The sequence below is a fragment of the Rhineura floridana genome, chromosome 1 (assembly GCF_030035675.1).
Source record: "Rhineura floridana isolate rRhiFlo1 chromosome 1, rRhiFlo1.hap2, whole genome shotgun sequence".
NCBI lineage: Eukaryota > Metazoa > Chordata > Lepidosauria > Squamata > Rhineuridae > Rhineura > Rhineura floridana.
Window position 1 is genome coordinate 270808728 of NC_084480.1, and position 18749 is coordinate 270827476.

At 41.1% G+C, this 18749-nt stretch overlaps 1 protein-coding gene across 2 annotated transcripts in view; it reads left to right on the top strand.

Moving 5' to 3' along the window:
• The window catches only part of RDH10 (retinol dehydrogenase 10), a 39665-nt gene extending 21706 nt beyond the window's left edge, over window positions 1–17959 (top strand). For both annotated transcript variants that reach the window (XM_061601347.1, XM_061601356.1), the window contains exons 3-6: window positions 11818–11916; window positions 13183–13328; window positions 13804–13935; window positions 16696–17959. In XM_061601347.1, the coding sequence (XP_061457331.1) occupies window positions 11818–11916; window positions 13183–13328; window positions 13804–13935; window positions 16696–16819 (501 nt within the window). In that variant the 3' untranslated portion in view covers window positions 16820–17959. The remainder of the gene's footprint in view (window positions 1–11817; window positions 11917–13182; window positions 13329–13803; window positions 13936–16695) is intronic.
• The last annotated feature ends 790 nt before the right edge of the window (window positions 17960–18749 follow it).

An 18749-nucleotide genomic window follows, 5' to 3' on the forward strand; every position in this document is an offset into this window, starting at 1 on the left:
TCTCTCCCCGCTCTAGCACAGATCTCAACAGATCCCCCTGCTAGGCAACCACCAGTAACGTCCCAATACTAGTATTCCCAGAGACTCTGAATACTGGTATTGTTATTCTCTTCACCGCTGCCACCATTTGTTACAGTTCCCCTTCAGCCTTGGTCATTACCTTACCCTCCCTTCTGGTCTGTGAAACCCCAGCCAAGAATCAGGCCTTTGGTAAACCAAATTAAGTATTTATTACAGATAACAAAGCTAACAAGATTAACAAGATTTCTTCTTAAGGCACATAAGCATATGGTTTTACTCAATACTAATCCGAACTCCACCTCCCTCCTTCTCCACTCTCTCCTGGCAAACAACTCTCTCAAACCCCACCAAGCAATCCACTCTTTCTCTTCTCCCCCCCCCAGATTCCACAATTCACCACCTCACATTCACCCAGATTTACCTGTCATCCTTTCATTTATACTGTCAGCCATTTTAAACATTCAGCCAATCATCAAGCATTCTATTGCCCATTCACTCCCCCTCCTCTTTCACTACTTACCATGTATACTCTAAACAACCAGCACTTACCATATATACACTAATATATAGGAACATCACAGTGGGCAATGATGAATTCCAACAGCCTGGGCAGAGTTGAACATAAACTGAATGCTCCTTGTAGATCTGCAGTGCACGGGATGTTTATGGCAAGCAAGCCTAGGTGAAAAGGGTTCCCTGAAGATGAAAACTGAAGATCTTATCCCAGTCTGCGTCTGTCTTGGAATTGCTTTTTAAGGTGTTTTTAAAGCTTTTTTAAAAATATATTTTAAAGTCTGTTTTTAAGATGCCTTAGAGTGTTTTTGTTTGCTGACCTGGGCTCCCACTGGGTGAAATGGTGGGATATAAATTAATTAAATAGACTTTTAAAAACCACTGATGCATGCTATGGAAGTGGCACTCGCTGGACTCAAGGAGCTTATTAGGCAGCACTGCGATCTTGCATCACAAACACTCTTGCCATTCTAACTTTACACTACTTCTTTAGCTAGGGGTTAACATTCTGTGACAGACAAATGGCTGCGACAATCAAAACCTGATTTTGTTGACTCCTTAAGCCAATATTTGAAGAACCCATTCCTATAGGGATAAACGAGAGCATAACCCACTTCTTAGCCTGCTCCCTGGAAACTCTGGAGATATCTTCCCCACTTCTGTGAACTCATTCGTAAGACATGGGTCCTCTTTCTCTCTCCTCTCTGTCCCACCTCAATTTATTTGGATAACTTCATGTTTCCATAGCTAGTGTTTTTTGTTCATCTATGCAAGCATTACTTTATTACAGTGCAATGGGTGGAGAGCACCAGTGGGATTGGAGCAACTGTCATCTTCAGCATGGTGTTTGGCTGAGCAGAGCTGTCTCAACATCTCTGCCCAGCACCACAGTGTGGTTGCTAATTACCCTCCCTCCCCTGCTCTTCTGATGAGCAAGGTGGACAGGCAGTCTGCATTGTCCATCATGGCATTGGGCTGGGCAGTTTAAACCTCTCTGTTCAGCCCAGTGCCACAATGGGGCTGTAGTTTGTCAAAAATTTCCTCCCCATCGCCCCCTTCCTATTAGAGTGGAAAGGAGCGATATGAGGGAAAGAGCCTTTTCCATCAGCTATTCCTCTTGCACAGAGGGGAGAAGGGGAGAATACCCCGTTCAGTGTTTTGAGTAATAATTGTGCTACCTGTTGCGGGCAGTAGTGTCTGTGACATCACTCACTCCAAGGCAGAAGTCTTTGTGACGCCCTTCCCTGGCTCTCCCTGTCAGGTTCCTACCTGTGCGTGGCTACTGCCTGTCACTAGGCACCACCAGGGACTCCACCAGTCCGGACTGTCCTTTTTTATTGTTTCTCTCCCCACTCTAGCACAGATCTCAACAGATCCCCCTGCTAGGCAACCACCAGTCACGTCCTAATACTAGTATTCCCAGAGACTCTGAATACTGGTATTGTTATTCTCTTCACCACTGCCACCATTTGTTACAGTTTCCCTTCAGCCTTGGTCATTACCTTACCCTCCCTTCTGGTCTGTGAAACCCCAGCCAAGGATCAGGCCTTTGGTAAACCGAATTAAGTATTTATTAAAGATAACAAAGCTAACAAGATTAACAAGATTTCTTCTTAAGGCACATAAGCATATGGTTTTACTCAATACTAATCCGAACTCCACCCCCCTCCTTCTCCACTCTCTCCTGGCAAACAACTCTCTAAACCCCACCAAGCAACCCACTCAGTTCACCTCATCCACCACCCAGATTCCACTCTCACTCTTCCTTTTATACGTTCAGCCATTTTAAACACTCAGCCAATCATCTAGCATTCTACTGCCCATTCACTCCCCCTCCTCTTTCACTCCACTTACCATGTATCTTCTAAACAACCAACACTTACCATATATACATTAATATAGGAACATCACAGTCTTCTCTTCTTTGCCACCAAATATTGACACTTCTTTAAACTATATACATCTATCTGACACAAAGCCCTGTTGTTGTTGTTGTTGTTGTTGTTGTTGTTATTATTATTATAGTTTATTTATACCCCGCCTTATGGCCAAAAGGCCCTGAAGGCAGCTTACAAGAAAAACACAAGTATAAAATGCATCAATAAAACAATACAGTTTACAAAAATTAAATAACAAATAACATTATTTAAAGAACAGCAATTACAACTTTCAGTGAAAATACAGCGTGGTGCAGGCACCTGGAGTGGCAGAAACATCTCAGGTTGCCCCCAACAAAGCTGTGAGTTGGTTCTATGCTTGCAAGTCCGACACCTTCAGTTGAACTTTTAATCAGCTTCTCTGATGGTGAAATACGAGTAAGCTTTCCCCAGCCAGTCCTACAGAAGCAGGGTGGGTCATGGCCTGGATGTTGTTCCCCATCCCGCCGCTGTAGTTGTAAATGGCGGCAGCAGCGGGGCCCCCGCTTGGTAGCCACATAGGTCTTCTCGGAGAAGGTGCACCCGCTGCCCCACTGGATGAGGGCGAGCCATTGAGCCAAGCGGTCCAGACTGCCTGTGCCGACGCCGCATAACGGAGCAGCAGAGCCAGGCACAACAGCGCGTCCAGAGTGCAAAGGGCAGGCAGCCACGCCTCAAGCGACGAGAGAGGGAAGGAGAAAACCCTATGAGATGAGACTGAAAGAAATGGGCATATTTAGCCTTGAGAAGGGAAGACTGAGGGGAGATATGATAGCCCTCTTCAAGTACTTGAAAGGTTGTCACACTGAGGAAGGGCCAGGATCTCTTAATCATCCCAGAGTACAGGACATGGAATAATGGGCTCAAGTTATACAGGACACCAGATTTCAGCTGAACATCAGGAAAAACTTCATAACTGTTAGAGTAATATGACAATGGAACCAATTACCTAGGGAGGCAGTGGGCTCTCCAGCACTGGAGGCATTCAAGAGGTAGCTTGAATCCAAATACAGTTTGGATTCCTGCATTGAGCAGGGGAATGGACTCCACAGCCTTAGGCCCTTTCCAACTATACTGCTCTATGATTTTAGCCTTTTCCTGCACCCTTCCTGTTTTTCAGAAATGGCAATTTCCCTCATTCTTGAGTGCTATTAGCATGGGGTGCTAATGAAGTTATTTAAACTCCCTTTCCCACAGCCACAGTGCCCCACTGTTGCAAACTTTAGCACTGCTTATCTAGGGCTGTATGCTTCCCCTCTTCCTTGTGTGAAGACTTGCCGCCTCCTGTGTGTTAAAATAAGCGAAATCCTTCCCATCATAGCTAACCTCTCCTCTGCCATTACAGTGAGGCTGAATGGGGCCAACAGGAATGAAGCACAGATGTTTGCTATAACAAATGGCACAAGAGTCTAGTTTGTCAGGGCATTGCAAAAAGCTGCATCTTGTCTCCTAAGCACCCTTTGGCAACCTGATGCCCTCCAGATATTTTGGTCTACAACTCCCAATTATTTCAATAGGCCTGCTCAGAGTATGACTGACACTGGATAAGCAGGCATTGTACTTATCACTTATGCCAATTTACAAAGTATAATAGGACAGATCCCTGACCAAAGAAGTTTGCACTCTAAAATCTGACATGGGGAAGACAACAGAAGAAGGGAAGTGGAGGCAGATGTATTGGTTGGGGGAGGTGCTGGCTTGCCCCACTCAAAGCAGAATATGTTGCCGCTACATCTTTTTGCGCACACTTCTACATGTTTCTAGGCCTCATGGTCAGAAAAAGAGTTTTCAAACTGAGTAGTATCTGCTGAATGCTCACGTTTTGTTGGTCAAAGGTAGGACTTAACAGCTCTGTCCCTACTCATATTATCAAATGTCCATAGTTTGCCTTCTTTTACCAGGGCAAAAGTATCCCAGATTTTACAAAACTCTTGTGCAGATTAAATATACATTTTAAGCCCCCCTTTTAGCAACTGTAACAACGTTTTCTTAATGGGAAATAGTTGGGGGGGGTTGGTATGCAGCTTGGTACTTTTTTTGGCACAGTCCATTGAATTGTGCCTATCTTGGAGTCACAAGTCGGAGCAGCTGTTTTGTGCAATTGAGGGAATTCCTTGTATGGCTGTCAAACCAGTTAAACCAGTTCTTTTGTGATGTTGGGATGGTACAAAGAAGCTGGTTAGCAGGATGGAGTCAAGAGGCTATGAAAATTGCACACACTCACACCCCACGGCTTTAAGTAGATACTAGTGCTGCTCTTTGCTACTTTTTAACATCTTACCTGGTGGATTGAAGGGGAAGTGATGTCTGTGGCACAGTTCTACTATTACACATATTTCAGAGTTCTCTGTTTAAATATTTGCTGTTCCATACTCACACTGTACTCTTGTCTGTGTATTTTGTAAAAATAGTTAAACCTCTGTACTTCATCTTTTTCAGTATTGCAATCCTGAGCTGCAAAATTTTTCAACTTGTTTTACTAAAAACTTTGAGAATAAAACTGCAGAATTTTCAGGCAATAAGGGAAGACTGTTACTCAGCACGGTCTTATGGCAAATTATGTTCCTAAAACTAAACAATAACAAGGAAATACTTGTTCAGCTTCATACATTTGTGTCCAAAAAGCCATTGATTTTTCTGCTCTAACAAAGATTTGAATGTTGGTTTACTGATTGGCTAATGTTGTAGCTTAACACCCATTATGATATCCTCATAACCATAGGATTATAAATGATCCATTTTTGTTTCTTTGTAAGATCATGTCTATCGCCCTAAGATTTTAAGCTTAAAGATGAGGGAAGTGTTTGCAAAATCACCCTGATGTTAGAGGGAGTCTGGAGAGGCTTCAAGTAATCAGGATATGGAACTTTCTAAAGGGTAATTGTGACTTATGACTAATTCAGAGCTTTCCTCTGCAGCTATGTTGGTGCTGCTTCACATTCCAACCACCTTTCTCTTTTAAATTAATGCTAATGAATCACACTTGTTATATGGCTGAGTAGGGGGCTGTACTATGGAAACTCTGTGTGTGTGTGTGTGTGTGTACGTGCGTTTGTGTGTGCATGCACACACACATTTGGGTCCATCCTGGAAGGAAAGTTTCCATGCACATAGAAAGCTAGTGTGTCAGGAAAGGATTCTAGATAAGCCCTCTCACTGCTAGATGTTTAAGTGTAGGGAATTTCTCTCTCCTCCTGTGAGACTGCTCAAGCTTATCTGAATAGTATAGTCCAGGTACAATGGCACCATATGATTCCATTTCATATGTACATTGGCTCTTCTGTAAAGGCTCTTATGTTCTCTCTACATGTTTTCCTTCTGCTGAATAAAATAGGCAAACATTTTGGCTTTTGGTTTCTATCAGGAAGAAACCATTTGTGCCAGACCTTTATAACTCTACAAAGCTCTGGCAGTAGAACGTTTGTCTTTTGATGTGGAGAAAATGAAGATCCTGGGGAAAAAATCAGACTAAACTGAGTTCAGATGTATTGCATGGCTCATGGTGTTATGGTTCAAGAGAGTGGAGAAGAGGGCTTCATGTATAGGCATTTCTGGTCGACCTTTTAAATGAAAAAACAATTTTTTTTTAATGTACTGTAAGCACCACATAGAGAGTGAATTTACTGAAAGTAGTTCTAAGTGGGATTGTATTGTGGGAGTTGGATCCAGCCTTCCTGCGAGCAGAACTTCACACACAGGATATTCCCCCCAGTGGAAGAGTCCAGGTGATCTTTTGCAGATTTCATCCTTTCCCTCCTGCACCTCTCTGTATCTCTATAAATCTGCTCTAGACAGTTGGGGGACCCTACAGAAGAGTGTGCGAGTTGGTGGGGAGGGAATAGGGAATCAGGAAAAAAACACCCTCCTCCTGATCCTTCCTCAGTTGGGAGCCTCCACTTGATCTCAGCCTCTTCCAAGAAAGGAAGAGCAAGTCTGAATCCAACAGGGTGTGGGTGTATATATTTACACGCACATGTTAACTGTGTGTATCTAACATTTTTTTGCATTTCTCCACAACCGTCCTGTGACCTTTATTCAGTAAATTAGGCCTGAGGTGCCTTATGGTAGTATTCAGAGAGCCAAAATGAAACTAGGCAAGCAACAAAGATTAACTGATTTAAATTCTGAAATGGGAGCAATGACACCACTTCATTCTATTACAACAGTTTTTTCCTCACATCAATAACAGCTACTTTTTCCTCTAATGAAGCAAAGGAAAACATGAGAGAGAATAGGAAATATCAGTCTTGAAAATCCATCTATACAAGTTACTAGCCTGCAACCTTTATCTTGCATGCCCACACTTTCTAACAAGAGGCGGCTTTTATAAAGCTTCTCTGCTTGGTGCCCTGGAAGGAAGTTTTGTATTCCACATGAGACTAAGCAAATGTTGTTTACAATCCCAGTTCTTGCATATGGAGATTAAAGTCTTAACACATTGCTCAAATTGCTGTGGTATCCCTTTCTAGGCATCTAACAAGTTTACTTTATTAGGAACAATATACACAACTCCTTCAATCTTCTCCCAGGTTTCATCCATTCAAAATAGTGTCTTCCTTTCTACTTCTTAACAATTTCTTTTATTTAAACTGTCGTGTCCACAGAATTGTGTGTTGTCCCAAAGACCATTCTGTGCTAGAATTAACCATTCTCATAGTTTAGAAAAGGAGATTGTGTGTCTGGCACGGATGACAAATGAAGGAGATTCCAGTCTTTGTTGATTACTGAAGATATTGGCAGATGCCTCTTGCTACAAGAGGAGGAGAATCTCAAAGCACGTTATCGTGTGTCTGGGCCCACAGAATTGCATATGGAACTTGGTGGAATCCAGCAGTTGGCACAGAATCTGAGAACTGGGTGTAAAGTGTTCGGCCTTTAGAGCCACAGAGACATGTTTGAAGACATGTAGGCTGTTTTCTATAAAAGGTGAGTGTTGGATAGTTAATCCTACAAGGTATAACACTTATAGGGAACCCTAGCAGCCCTTTCCCTGGTTCTTTAGTCACTTTCCATCACTTGCCCACCCTACAAGTATCATAAATGGTGGCATAGGCTGCACTTTCCAGATGTTTGGCAGCAGCTGCTAACTGGGAGGTGGGGAGTACAGGAAGGACCATGCAATTCCTACTGATCTGTTCCTTATAACAAATAATTGCCTGGAGAAAAATAGTAGACATTTCATTATGGCTTTTTTAGCATAATCTTTGGCCCACGAGTTTGCTAGTACGTGGTGCAGTATGCTACCTGCTCTGCAGCAAAACTTCCATTGTTCATGTTTTGAGCTACTTGAAGGGAGGGACCAAGTAAACCATGTTATTTCAGTAGTGTGGAGCAAATGCCTCATCACCAGTAGAGGCAAGAAACTGAGAATGGGAAAGCCCACTAATCTTCTGTCATCCACTAGCTGCCCATTGAAAACACACTTTTGTGTGGAGTTCTGAGGGGTGAGTTAGTTATTTAGTGCTTGCAGGCAAAAATGCAGGACAAGAACATGTGGAAGTTGCTAGAGTGAAACTGTTCTGATGTGTCCGATTGGAAAAGGCAGCCACCATAAGAATGGAATTAGTTTGAGTCTGCTATAGTCTTTTCCTACAATTATGAAGCTGACGTTGTTTAGGCCATCAATTATCCAGTGAATAGATATGGCAAGTGGTTTAAATGAAATAAAACTTACTATCTTGTTAGCTCTCCGTATTTAAAAAAAAATGTGTTATTTAAATTATTTAGCCACTTAACTTTAAAAGGCACCAGTATTGGTTTGAAGAGGGGGTTCCTTAATTACACAGAACTAATGGTGTAGCAACTAAAAAATGAGCCATATTTCTGGCTGGCAGAGGCAATCCATTTGGCAGAAATGCAATTCTAGCACACTGTCACTTCCTGCAAATGCATGGCAGCTGCAAAGCAACTGCTGTAAAGTAATTATAGATGGCTTAATCTTCCACATAGATTTCTGCAGGTGGAATCCCAGCAAAATCCATGGAGCAAATCCAGGTGTCATGCAATGAGATTATACATGGAGCGTTATGGAGGCTCCTTTTGTTTTTGTGCTGGCCTTTTTAGCATGTCTGTCACAGTGTGAAAAATAAGTTTGACATTTCTCAGACTAATATGTGGCAAACTATTGTTACAGACTTCGAAAAGTAACTTAACAAGATACAGTTTTAACAATGAAAGCACATTCCTGACTTTTCTAATGGGAGCTTTTTGCCTGTATAGTATGGTGTGAAAATAAAGAGTGTTGGATTAGGACTGAGAAAGCCCAGATTAAAATCCCTGTTGAGCCATGAAGTTTACTGGGTGACCTTGGGCCAGTATCCATCCCTTAGCCTAACCTACCTCCTAGGGTTGATGTGAAAAAAGAATTGGGTGGGGGGAGGACCCTGTGTGCCACCTGCAGCTCCTTAATCTAGTCAGACAAGAAGTCAATAAGGAATGGTAAAAAAACAAATTGAGGAGTACATTGCTAAAAACATAAAAACCAACAACACCAAAATCTTGAAATGCATTCAAAGCAAGAGACCGTTAGCGAGGCGGTCGCACTTTTGGATGACAAGGGAGGCAAAGGTGTACTAAAGCAGGATAAGAAGACTGCAGAAAAGCTAAATGAATTGTTTGCATCTGTCTTGAAAATGGAGTATATAGGGAAGATCCCTGTGCCTGAACCATTGCAGGAAGGGAGTCTGAAGAACTGAGGCAAATAGTGGTGACAAGAGATGATGCTCCAGGCTTAACAGACAACAAAAAAACTGACAAAATCACTGAGTCTTGATGGCATCCACCCAAGAGTTCCCAAAGAACTCAAATGTGAGATTGCTGATCTTCTAACAAAAGTCTGTAATTTGTTGTTCAGATCGCCTCCATACCTGAGGACTGGAAAGTGGCCAATGTAACAACAATCTTTCAAAAGGAATCCAGAGAGGATCCTGGAAATTACAGGCCAGTTAGCTTAATATTTGTCCTGGGAAAACTGGCAGAAAGTATTGTTAAAGGTAAAATAACCAAGCATTTAGAAGAGCGAGCCTTGCTGAAACAGAACCAGCATGGCTTGTGCAAGGCTCAGTCCTGTCTCACTAACCTATTAGAATTCTTTGAGAGTGTCAACAAGCCTATAGATAGAGGTGATCCAGTGGACATAGTTTACTTAAGCTTTTTGAAAGTCTTCAACCTCACCAAAAGCTCCTGAGTAAGTTAGGAAAGTTCTTCAAAAAAGATATTGCGGAGGAGGAAAGGGTTCAGAAAAGGGCAACCACAATGATCAAAGGGATGGAGTGACTCCCCTATGAAGAAAAGTTGCACCATTTGGGGATTTTTAGTTTAGAAACGTGAGTAAGAGGTGACATGATAGAAGTGTTATAAAATGATGTATAGCATGGAGAAAGTGGATAGAGAAAAGTTTTTCTCCCTATCTCATAACACTAGAACACATGGACATCCACTGAAGCTGAGTGTTGGAAGATACAGGACAGACAAAAGAAAGTATTTCTTCACATACTGCATAGTTGAACTATGGAATTCGCTCCCACAAGAGGCAGTGATGGTCACCAAGTTGGATGGCTTCAAAAGAGGATTAGAAAAACTCATGGAGGATAAGGCTGTCAGTAGCTACTAGCCATGATGGCTACACTGTGCCTCCATAGTCAGAGGTGATATGCTTCCAAATACCAGCTGCTGGAAACTGCAGGAGGGGAGAGTGCTCTTGCACTCAGGTCCTGCTTGCAGGCTTCCCATGGGAAACTGGTTGGCCACTGTAAGAAAAGGATGCTGGACTAGATGGGCCATTGGCCTGATCCAGCAGGCTCTTGTTATGTTCTCAGGGTATTTAGTGAAGCATTGTATAAAAACTAGAGGATGGATTTATTGGATGCTCCATTACGCAGTGTATAAAGGGGAAAGAAATCAAGCAAGAGGTATATTGCAAATAAAAATACTCTTGTTCTGATTCTAACAGCAGTGTAAATGTTACCTATAACAAACTGCTTGTAGTAATCTGGACTGTCAGCCTGACCCACAGAACACTCTCCTGTAGAAAGAGTTAACATTAGATGTGCTTGAATTCTGTGTCCTTCTAACACACTTGGATTCCCATTCCAGCAAGGTGGGCATTAATTGGATTCTGTACTTAAGAGCTGCTAGTGCCTTTTTTAAAATGGAAAGTTAAAGTGCCCTAATTTGTAGTGTATGTAGCAAATATTTGAGAGAATGTGCAGCATATGAGATCTTACACTTGAGATCAGCATCTGGAGACACTTGGCTACATCCAGACCAGTGAGGACTGCCACTTGCCCTCTCCCACTTCAGAATTCAGATGTAAAGAAATGAAGAGAGTGGCATTTGTAGAAGCACTAGGTGACAGCTAACTTTAAAGGGTGGTAACTGGAATGCTTGCCCACCTTTCTTCTAAAAGTTGCCCTTCAGGAAAATTGGTCATTAACAAAAACTTTATGTTCTACTCGCTTAATATGCAGCTACATTGGTAACTTTACAAGCTGATGGCTTTTCTCTTATAGTTTTGATTGAAAACCCAACAGACTATATTATCCCACCTTTCCTCTAAAGAGCTCAGGATGGTGTATGGGGTCAGCCTCACACCAACCCATTGTGAAAGATGGTGACTTACCCATGGTGAGCTTTCTGGCCAAGAGGATTTAAACTCAAGTCTCTCGAGTTTGACGTTTAATGCTTTTAACTACCACACAGCACCAACTCTTAAATAAAAATGGTCAGCTATGCTAAATGTAGCAACAGCAGAAGTATATAAAAAAATTGTTTCTTACCTAAATGGAATCTTTTGTACTTAAGCTTTCCCATTTTTCTTCTATTTTTATTTATTTATTAAATTTATATCCTGCTGTTCTCAGAAGGAGCTCAGGGCAGCAAATAAAAGCATTAAAAGCACATTAAAACAAAACATCTTTAAAAATGTTTAGTGGGGTTTCTGGTGGTTATGGCCCCAAATTTTCTTCCAGCTGAAATGCCTTCTGAGATCTGGATTCAGATTACTGTTTGGAAGTGTGACATCAAGGATTAGTGGGTCAGTGGCAACAGGCTGATAGTGACAGAACTGTTATGTGACTGGCCCAGTAGGCAGTTCTATTTAAAGCAACAAAATACCGTAAAGCACTTTTGCAAACTTGTATTTTCTCCCTTTCTCATAACACTAGTTCTCACGGAAAGTTAAGTATATCTGATCTTATGGGTACTCTTGATTTTGGGTATAATCTTGGTGTACTGCAGCTTCTCTGTTAGAATTGACGCTGGAGAACATTCCGGTAATCCTCTGCGCTCTTGTATTTTGGCTATTAGAGAAGTAGACCAAAGAACGGCTGGCATTTAAGTAATGTTCTCTTGTGTTCTTGCTTTGTAGACCACTAAAGCATTCCTTCCCAAAATGCTGGAATTGAATCATGGACACATTGTGACTGTTGCTAGTTCCCTCGGCCTATTCAGTACTGCTGGAGTGGAGGTTTGTTAGACTTCTTTAAAACCGATCTGGCACGTCTTCATGTTATTGTCAGACCTGCTGTACAAGTTGGCATACAAGCTAATTACACAGAGCACTTGAGCAATTACTCAGATTTTTGGGGAGCTCACAACTCAGGAATAACTAATCTAGCTTCTGTTGAAAGTTAAGATACCAAGGAATTCAGTTGTAGGTAGCTTCATATAGCCACCACCCAGCAATTTAGAAATGGCAGCCCTGGAAATATCAGTGCAGAGAGTAAGAATAAGCAACAGCTTTTGAAATACCAACAGTATGAGATAAAACAATTCCCCAGACACCCCTGTACCACCACCACCACCACCACATGCACCACAAATTACTACTGGAATTATAGTGAAGGTTGGATATCCCATCTGCCTCAGCCGGTATGGTCGGCGGTCAAGGATGACAAGAGTTAACCAACACCAGCTCGTGGGCCCCATGTTCCCTGTCCCTGGTCTAGATGTTGCAACACAACATTCCTACTTCAGACACTTCAAGAGGAAAATGCCAGTAACATGACATATATTTGAAAATGATAGCCATATGTGATCAAAGTGGCATAAGCTACCTCCCATCTTTTCTCTCCTAGTTTGATTATTACCCACTCTTCACCAGTAGGTCCTAGGGCTCATCATACTTTTGGAGTACTCTGCCCCATGTTATGTCAACCAATCAGTGCTGGTGACTTAATGAAAACAAAGTGTGTAGGTCACTCCTCCCTATGCAATGCTTGTATACTTAAATATACCTTCAGGTGGTCCACAAGTAATTTTCTGTTGAGCCAAGGAGGAGTCCTTATGCTGATGGAACCAGCAATTTAGAGCTACATTGAATACAACCCATAGTTTTCTATTGTATCAGATTGAGAAACTATGGTTACCTGGATCACAACAAGCCAGTATCTGAAACTATAGACCATGATTTAAGACTCTGGATTATTTTGATCCTGATGCAAACCAGGTTATTATGTGAAGAAGCTTGAAGCATAGCTGTGGTTAAAAAATCTTAGCATACAAGCTAAGAATAGTGGTGATAGGTATTGCCTTCGTTAATCTAGTCGGTTTCATTAAATATTTATTATCCAATTTACTTTAGGCTGGAATCTTTCTTATCCGAATATCAAATCCATAGAATCGAAACATGGCAAAGAGTCAGTTTGCATTTGGGAACACAAATTATGGTTTCAAATCTATCCACTTCTTATTTTCTTCATTTTCACACTTGCTTCTTCTGTTACCAATGTAGGATTATTGCGCCAGTAAATTTGGAGCTGTGGGTTTTCATGAATCTTTGAGCCATGAACTGAAGGCAGCTGAAAAAGATGGTATTAAAACAACGTTGGTCTGTCCTTACCTTGTAGACACAGGAATGTTCAGAGGCTGCAGAATTAGGTAAGTAGGCTACCTTGATTTTTCTAATCTCCAGGAATTTTAGAAAGATAGTACAGCTATATCAAATGCTACTAACACAGGATGTTTTTGGTCTAGAGAAATAAAAGATCTGCCTTGCAAACATTATTATAATCTCTATAACTATGTTTATATAATAGGGAAATACAAATATTATTTGAACCAAGTTGCAAACACAGTTAGTTTTTACTTTTTTGAAATCTCATAAATGCCCCTTATACCTGGTAAATTTACAGTTTTGTGTAATCTAGATTAAGCTTTAATTGAGAAACATTTCAAAGGGTATAATCCAACCAAAATTAAGCCCTTCACTTGCATATTAAACTCAATAGGACTTAAGCACATATTTAAATCTCTCCCTTTTGAAGTAACTAGGACAGAAGTGTGTTTTGACTCTGGTTGAATCTTCTAACTGCATGTATATTTCTAAAATGAAGATTTTGTTTTTTATTTTCAGAAAAGAAATTGAACCATTCCTTCCACCCTTGAAACCAGATTACTGTGTAAAACAAGCTATGAGAGCTATACTTACAGACCAACCTATGATTTGCACACCTCGCCTGATGTACATGGTCACCTTCATGAAAAGGTAACCATCTGGAAATCCTGACTAGCAATTAATGTATTTAACACATAAATGGGTACCCAAACTTTGTGGGAGCACTGCATGTTTGGACAGTTCTGCTCCTCTTCCTAGTCTGTTCCCTGAGCCAACTGAAAGGCTTATTGTCGGAAAAATTGATGGCATAAACTGACACAGATAGAAAGGCGCTCCAGGAATTTGTGTTGGAGGAAACTCTTGGAAGTTTGCAAGAATATGTTTTATATTCTTTGTTTAAAAGATGTCTAGCCCACCTTTCATTTGTACCACTATAAAGACTGGCGCTCATCCAATGTGAAACGTGGCATACTACAGGCCTGTATCAGATCTGCATTACAAACTGCGTTAGGGCTGAGTATCAGGGCCGGATTAAGCTGAGGAGGGCCCCTAGGCTGATTCTGAGCCGCCCGGCATCCCATCCCATCCCCACGCTTCACCTACCTTTCCACTTTGTTTGCGGCTGCGCGTACTGTGCACGCAGGTTTGCCATCAATCAAGATGGCGGCCGAGGTTTCCCTAAGGGGCTGAAGCCTCTGCTGCCATCTTGATTGATGGCAAATCGCAAAAAACAGCGGAGAAAAAGGTAAGTGAAGTGGGGGGATGGCGGGCGGTTTGGAAGCTCTTGTCCCGCGATTCGCGGCTCCTGTCCTGCTTCCACGGATCGGGCCCCCCCAAGAGCTCCATGCCCCTAGGCTTCAGCCTACTAAGCCTAATGGATAATCTTGCCCTGCTGAGTATGGTACTGGTGCAGTAGAAGCGCTGATGGCAACACAGACTGATCAAGTTTAAAGGAGCTGCCTTTCTGTGTGTGTAACCCAGTATTGTCTCCTCTGGCAGCAGCTCTTCAGGGTCTCAAGCACAGTGCTTTCCCATCACCTGCTACCTAACTGGAAATGCCAGGGAGGGATTGAACCTGGAACTTTCTGCATACAAAGCATGTGCTGTACCACTGAGCCAAGTCCCCCCTCTAGCACTCAAGCACTGCTTGCTTGAAAGCATCACTGTGGGAAGCTCTTCCTATTTAAACAGGAACCATATGTTGCACCCCTGTGCTGCTTTAGGTGAAACAGGAGGATTGCACAGCCTTTGTTGGCAGTATATTGAGGAGAGCATGAGAATTCTTATAATTGCTGTCCCTTAGAAGTGCAGGTTCTAGAAGGAATGTGAAGATTTTTTGGGACAACCCTAAAACAGGGGTTTCCATCCAGTAACTAGATCTGTTCTGCATTACAAACTGGGTAATGCAAAATCTATTTGTCATAAATCTAGTCTGCCATAGAAAACTAATTAAAGTACCCTTTTATGTAAGGGATAATTTAGTAAATCATATAAACAATGCATACACATCAAGCCGCAGGACAAGAGGGGAAGAGGAGTTTTTTTTTTTATCAACTGCTCTGGAAGTGAAATAGTTTGGGTCCTAAGTATAGCAATCTTTCTGTGAAGTTGAGAAATAAAAAACTATCCCTGAGAATTTGGCTAGAAAGGAAACCTTTTTGGTGCCCTTTATTTCAGTATGCTGTTGTCTCTGTTATTGGCAAACTCCTGAAAAAAATAAAAAACCCTATGATCCTAGGATGGCGAGAAAGTCATTTAACTGCAGGCATCAGTTTTAAAATAGAAATATTTTAATCTTACATCAACATAATAAGAATGCACACACATCCCCTATGTGGATCACATGTTAAGGCACATACCAGCATGCCTCCCTCCTCTCTCTGACACAAACATACGCTTGAACCCTGTGGTGTTTGAAATGTTATAGTTCACAGAAGTGCAGAAAAACTACACCAGGCCCACCTGGCACTCATTTTTAATAAAGGGCCCTCCCAAACATCCCTCCCCTCCATCTAGCTGCTAAATCTCCACAATGTGGAATCCACAGGTGGGAATGGGGACAGGGAGGGCACCTGTCTTCTCCTTAATTTGGGCTATATGGTGGTCTAATCAGTACTAAGCTATCTCTTCTTGCACTGTAGCTTCAGATCTGGAGAACTTCTCCATTCTATGTCTGCCTGCTGATGGCACGTGTCATTTAACTTAATTGGCACAAGCTCCTGCTGTGAAGTGTCTGACTTCACAGATTTCTGGATACTCCTGTTTTGTTTTTACTAAAAACTGACATTTACACAGGCAGGAAATAAATCCTGCATTCATTGATCTATGAAATTTCTGTACGTAATGCCCCAGCAGTCAGAAGGGTCTGCCAAGTATATAGCAAAGAGTGGGCAATTCTAGAAGGCTTCCTTTAATAAAACATCCATGTGGCACAACAGTTTGTGGGAGAGCTCCTCTCAAATTTCTATGAAAAGTTCAGATCTCCATTTATCTAATTCTACTTTAAAACTTGAGACTCTTTCTGACTGCTCAGAAAACTTTCAGGTACAATATCTGAACATAAACTCATAATAGCTAAAACTGTCTAATCACCATCCTACATCTTAAAAATATCCTTTTAAGCTAAACAATGATCTTTATTGCTGTAGGGCTTTGCTTACTTGTACAAGAGATTATTATTTCAAAATGGACTAAATTGAAAATATATCTCCACAATTACTTTGTCACTCTTGTCCATTTTTCTTACTGTGCCTTCAAGGAGAGAACAGTAACTGTAAAAAGTATTTCTAGCTTTCTGGTATTTGTGTAAAAATCAACACTACATATGTAGAAGTTAGTACTTAATCTGTATTCTTCACCAACCATCATCTAAAGTGTTTATAATATTTCTCATTTTCTTCCCTCTCTTAGCATCCTGCCTTTTGAAGCAGTTGTGTGTATGTACCGGTTTTTGGGAGCAGACAAGTGCATGTACCCTTTCATTGCTCAACGAAAACAAGCCACAAATAACAATGAAGCAAAAAATGGAATTTAATGTTTTACAAAGGACTGGTGTTTGTAGCTCAATTATGATCAAAACATAATGACTGAATTGTGAAGAGCACTTGCATTTAGCAGATGCAATAGTTAACATTTTATTGTGGCATTCTCTTGGATCCTATACTTCTATAGTGGACAGAAGATCAATGGTTTTACATACTGTATATAACATAATAGAGGTCTCAGAAGCTGTGATGAGCAAAGTGAATTTATAAAATGTAGTGGTCACCCTTGTCCTTTTCAAACTTTATTAAATTTACAGTAACATGCTACTCTTTTGTAGACAAACTATGTGTAAGAGTTACTCCTGAGAAGTTATTCAACCAGAAGATCCAATTGTTTCAGCAACTGTTAATTTTCTTGTGGTATTTTTTGTAGGTAAACATTTTTGAACAAATGTGGTGACAGCAGGGCAGTGTTTAATGGGTTCACCCACTCTGTGTGGAACAGATAAATTTCAGTGAAATTCTCCTGTGTAGCAACTACATTACTGAGCCCTAAATCAAGAGGAAATGTATATTTGGGAAGTTTTCAGAATGAAGTTATACAAGACACTTTATTCCCGTTACTGAGAAAGATTCCCCTCCTGCCCTTCACCATCCTTTTAAAGTTGATAGCTTCTTAAAGTGGCAATTTGTATTTTGCAATGGCAGTGGCACATCTAAATTACAACTTACATAATCTTATACATTTCATGGCAAAAATCATTTCCCACATTACCCTCAAGTGTAATGTTTCTTTACCCAAGCTCTTCCCTAAAATCCAAAAGCAATTGAGCAAAGAGAATTACATTTTTTAAAGTCTTAGTTCTTGTGCCAACTAACTGCAAAGATACAATTAATGCAACTTGAACATTTGAGTGTGGAAAGGGTGTGTAAATTTCTCTTTTTACAAAAAAGTGTTCACATTGTAGAACCAGATGGGGTTTTTTTGTAAGAACAATTTTGTGCCTTGAATTTGATAATCTGTATTAGCAGAATATTGTAAAGGTGAACTTCTACCTCTATATCTAAACGTATACCATCCACTTGTAAATTTATTATAAAATGAATCCTGTGGTGACTTTTTTTAGAATGTCATGTTAAATAGTGACCAACTTTTGTGGTTATTAAAGTGAGCCACTCTGTTCTTTAAACTACTACTTCTATGTGTTGTAAATGCTGGCAAGATTCTGGGTGCCACTTTAACACTGATTAAGGCTGCCTCCCAGTACATGCTTACCCAGAAGTAAGTGCCATTGAATCCAATGGAGCTTATTTTTGAGTAGACATGTATTGGATTGCAGTCTAAGTGACATTTCCAAGACAATACAAGACAGTAAACAAATATTAGTATGAAGATTCATCATGAAATAGAGCAGTGGATTTCCATACTGTGTTCTGGGAAAGCATGGGGTTCCTCAGCAGTGCTTTCAGTGAGAAGATGAGAAAAAGCATCCTTGGAAGGTCTTACCGCTACTAGTCTTCTTCTGCAATGTGCAACTCCAGATGTGTTCAAGATACGCACTCAGTTTTTACAGAGTGCGGATGAGACCATGTATTCCAGCACGAGGGCTGACCCAAGGCATTCTGTGACCTGAAACAAAGAATAAGATGGTGCCCCCTTCCACCACGTATATGGATAGGACAGTGTCCACCACAACTGAAGGCTAGCTTAGGGGATGGAAGACAGCCTGCATGACACACACAGCTCAGTCCTCCAACACCTGTTACTACTTCCCACCCTGGTTGCCCCACTCTGCCTAATGGTCGGACAAGTCTTTGCCTAGAATATTGCTGTAGAATCCTCTGGAATGAATAGGAGTTTCATGCCAAACATTGCTGGAGTTTTTGGTATACAGGTCAGAAATAGAAAGGGTTCAATAAAATTATATTTTTTATATTTAAAAAAGTATTTTGGAAAGTAATGCCTTATATATTTTTAGT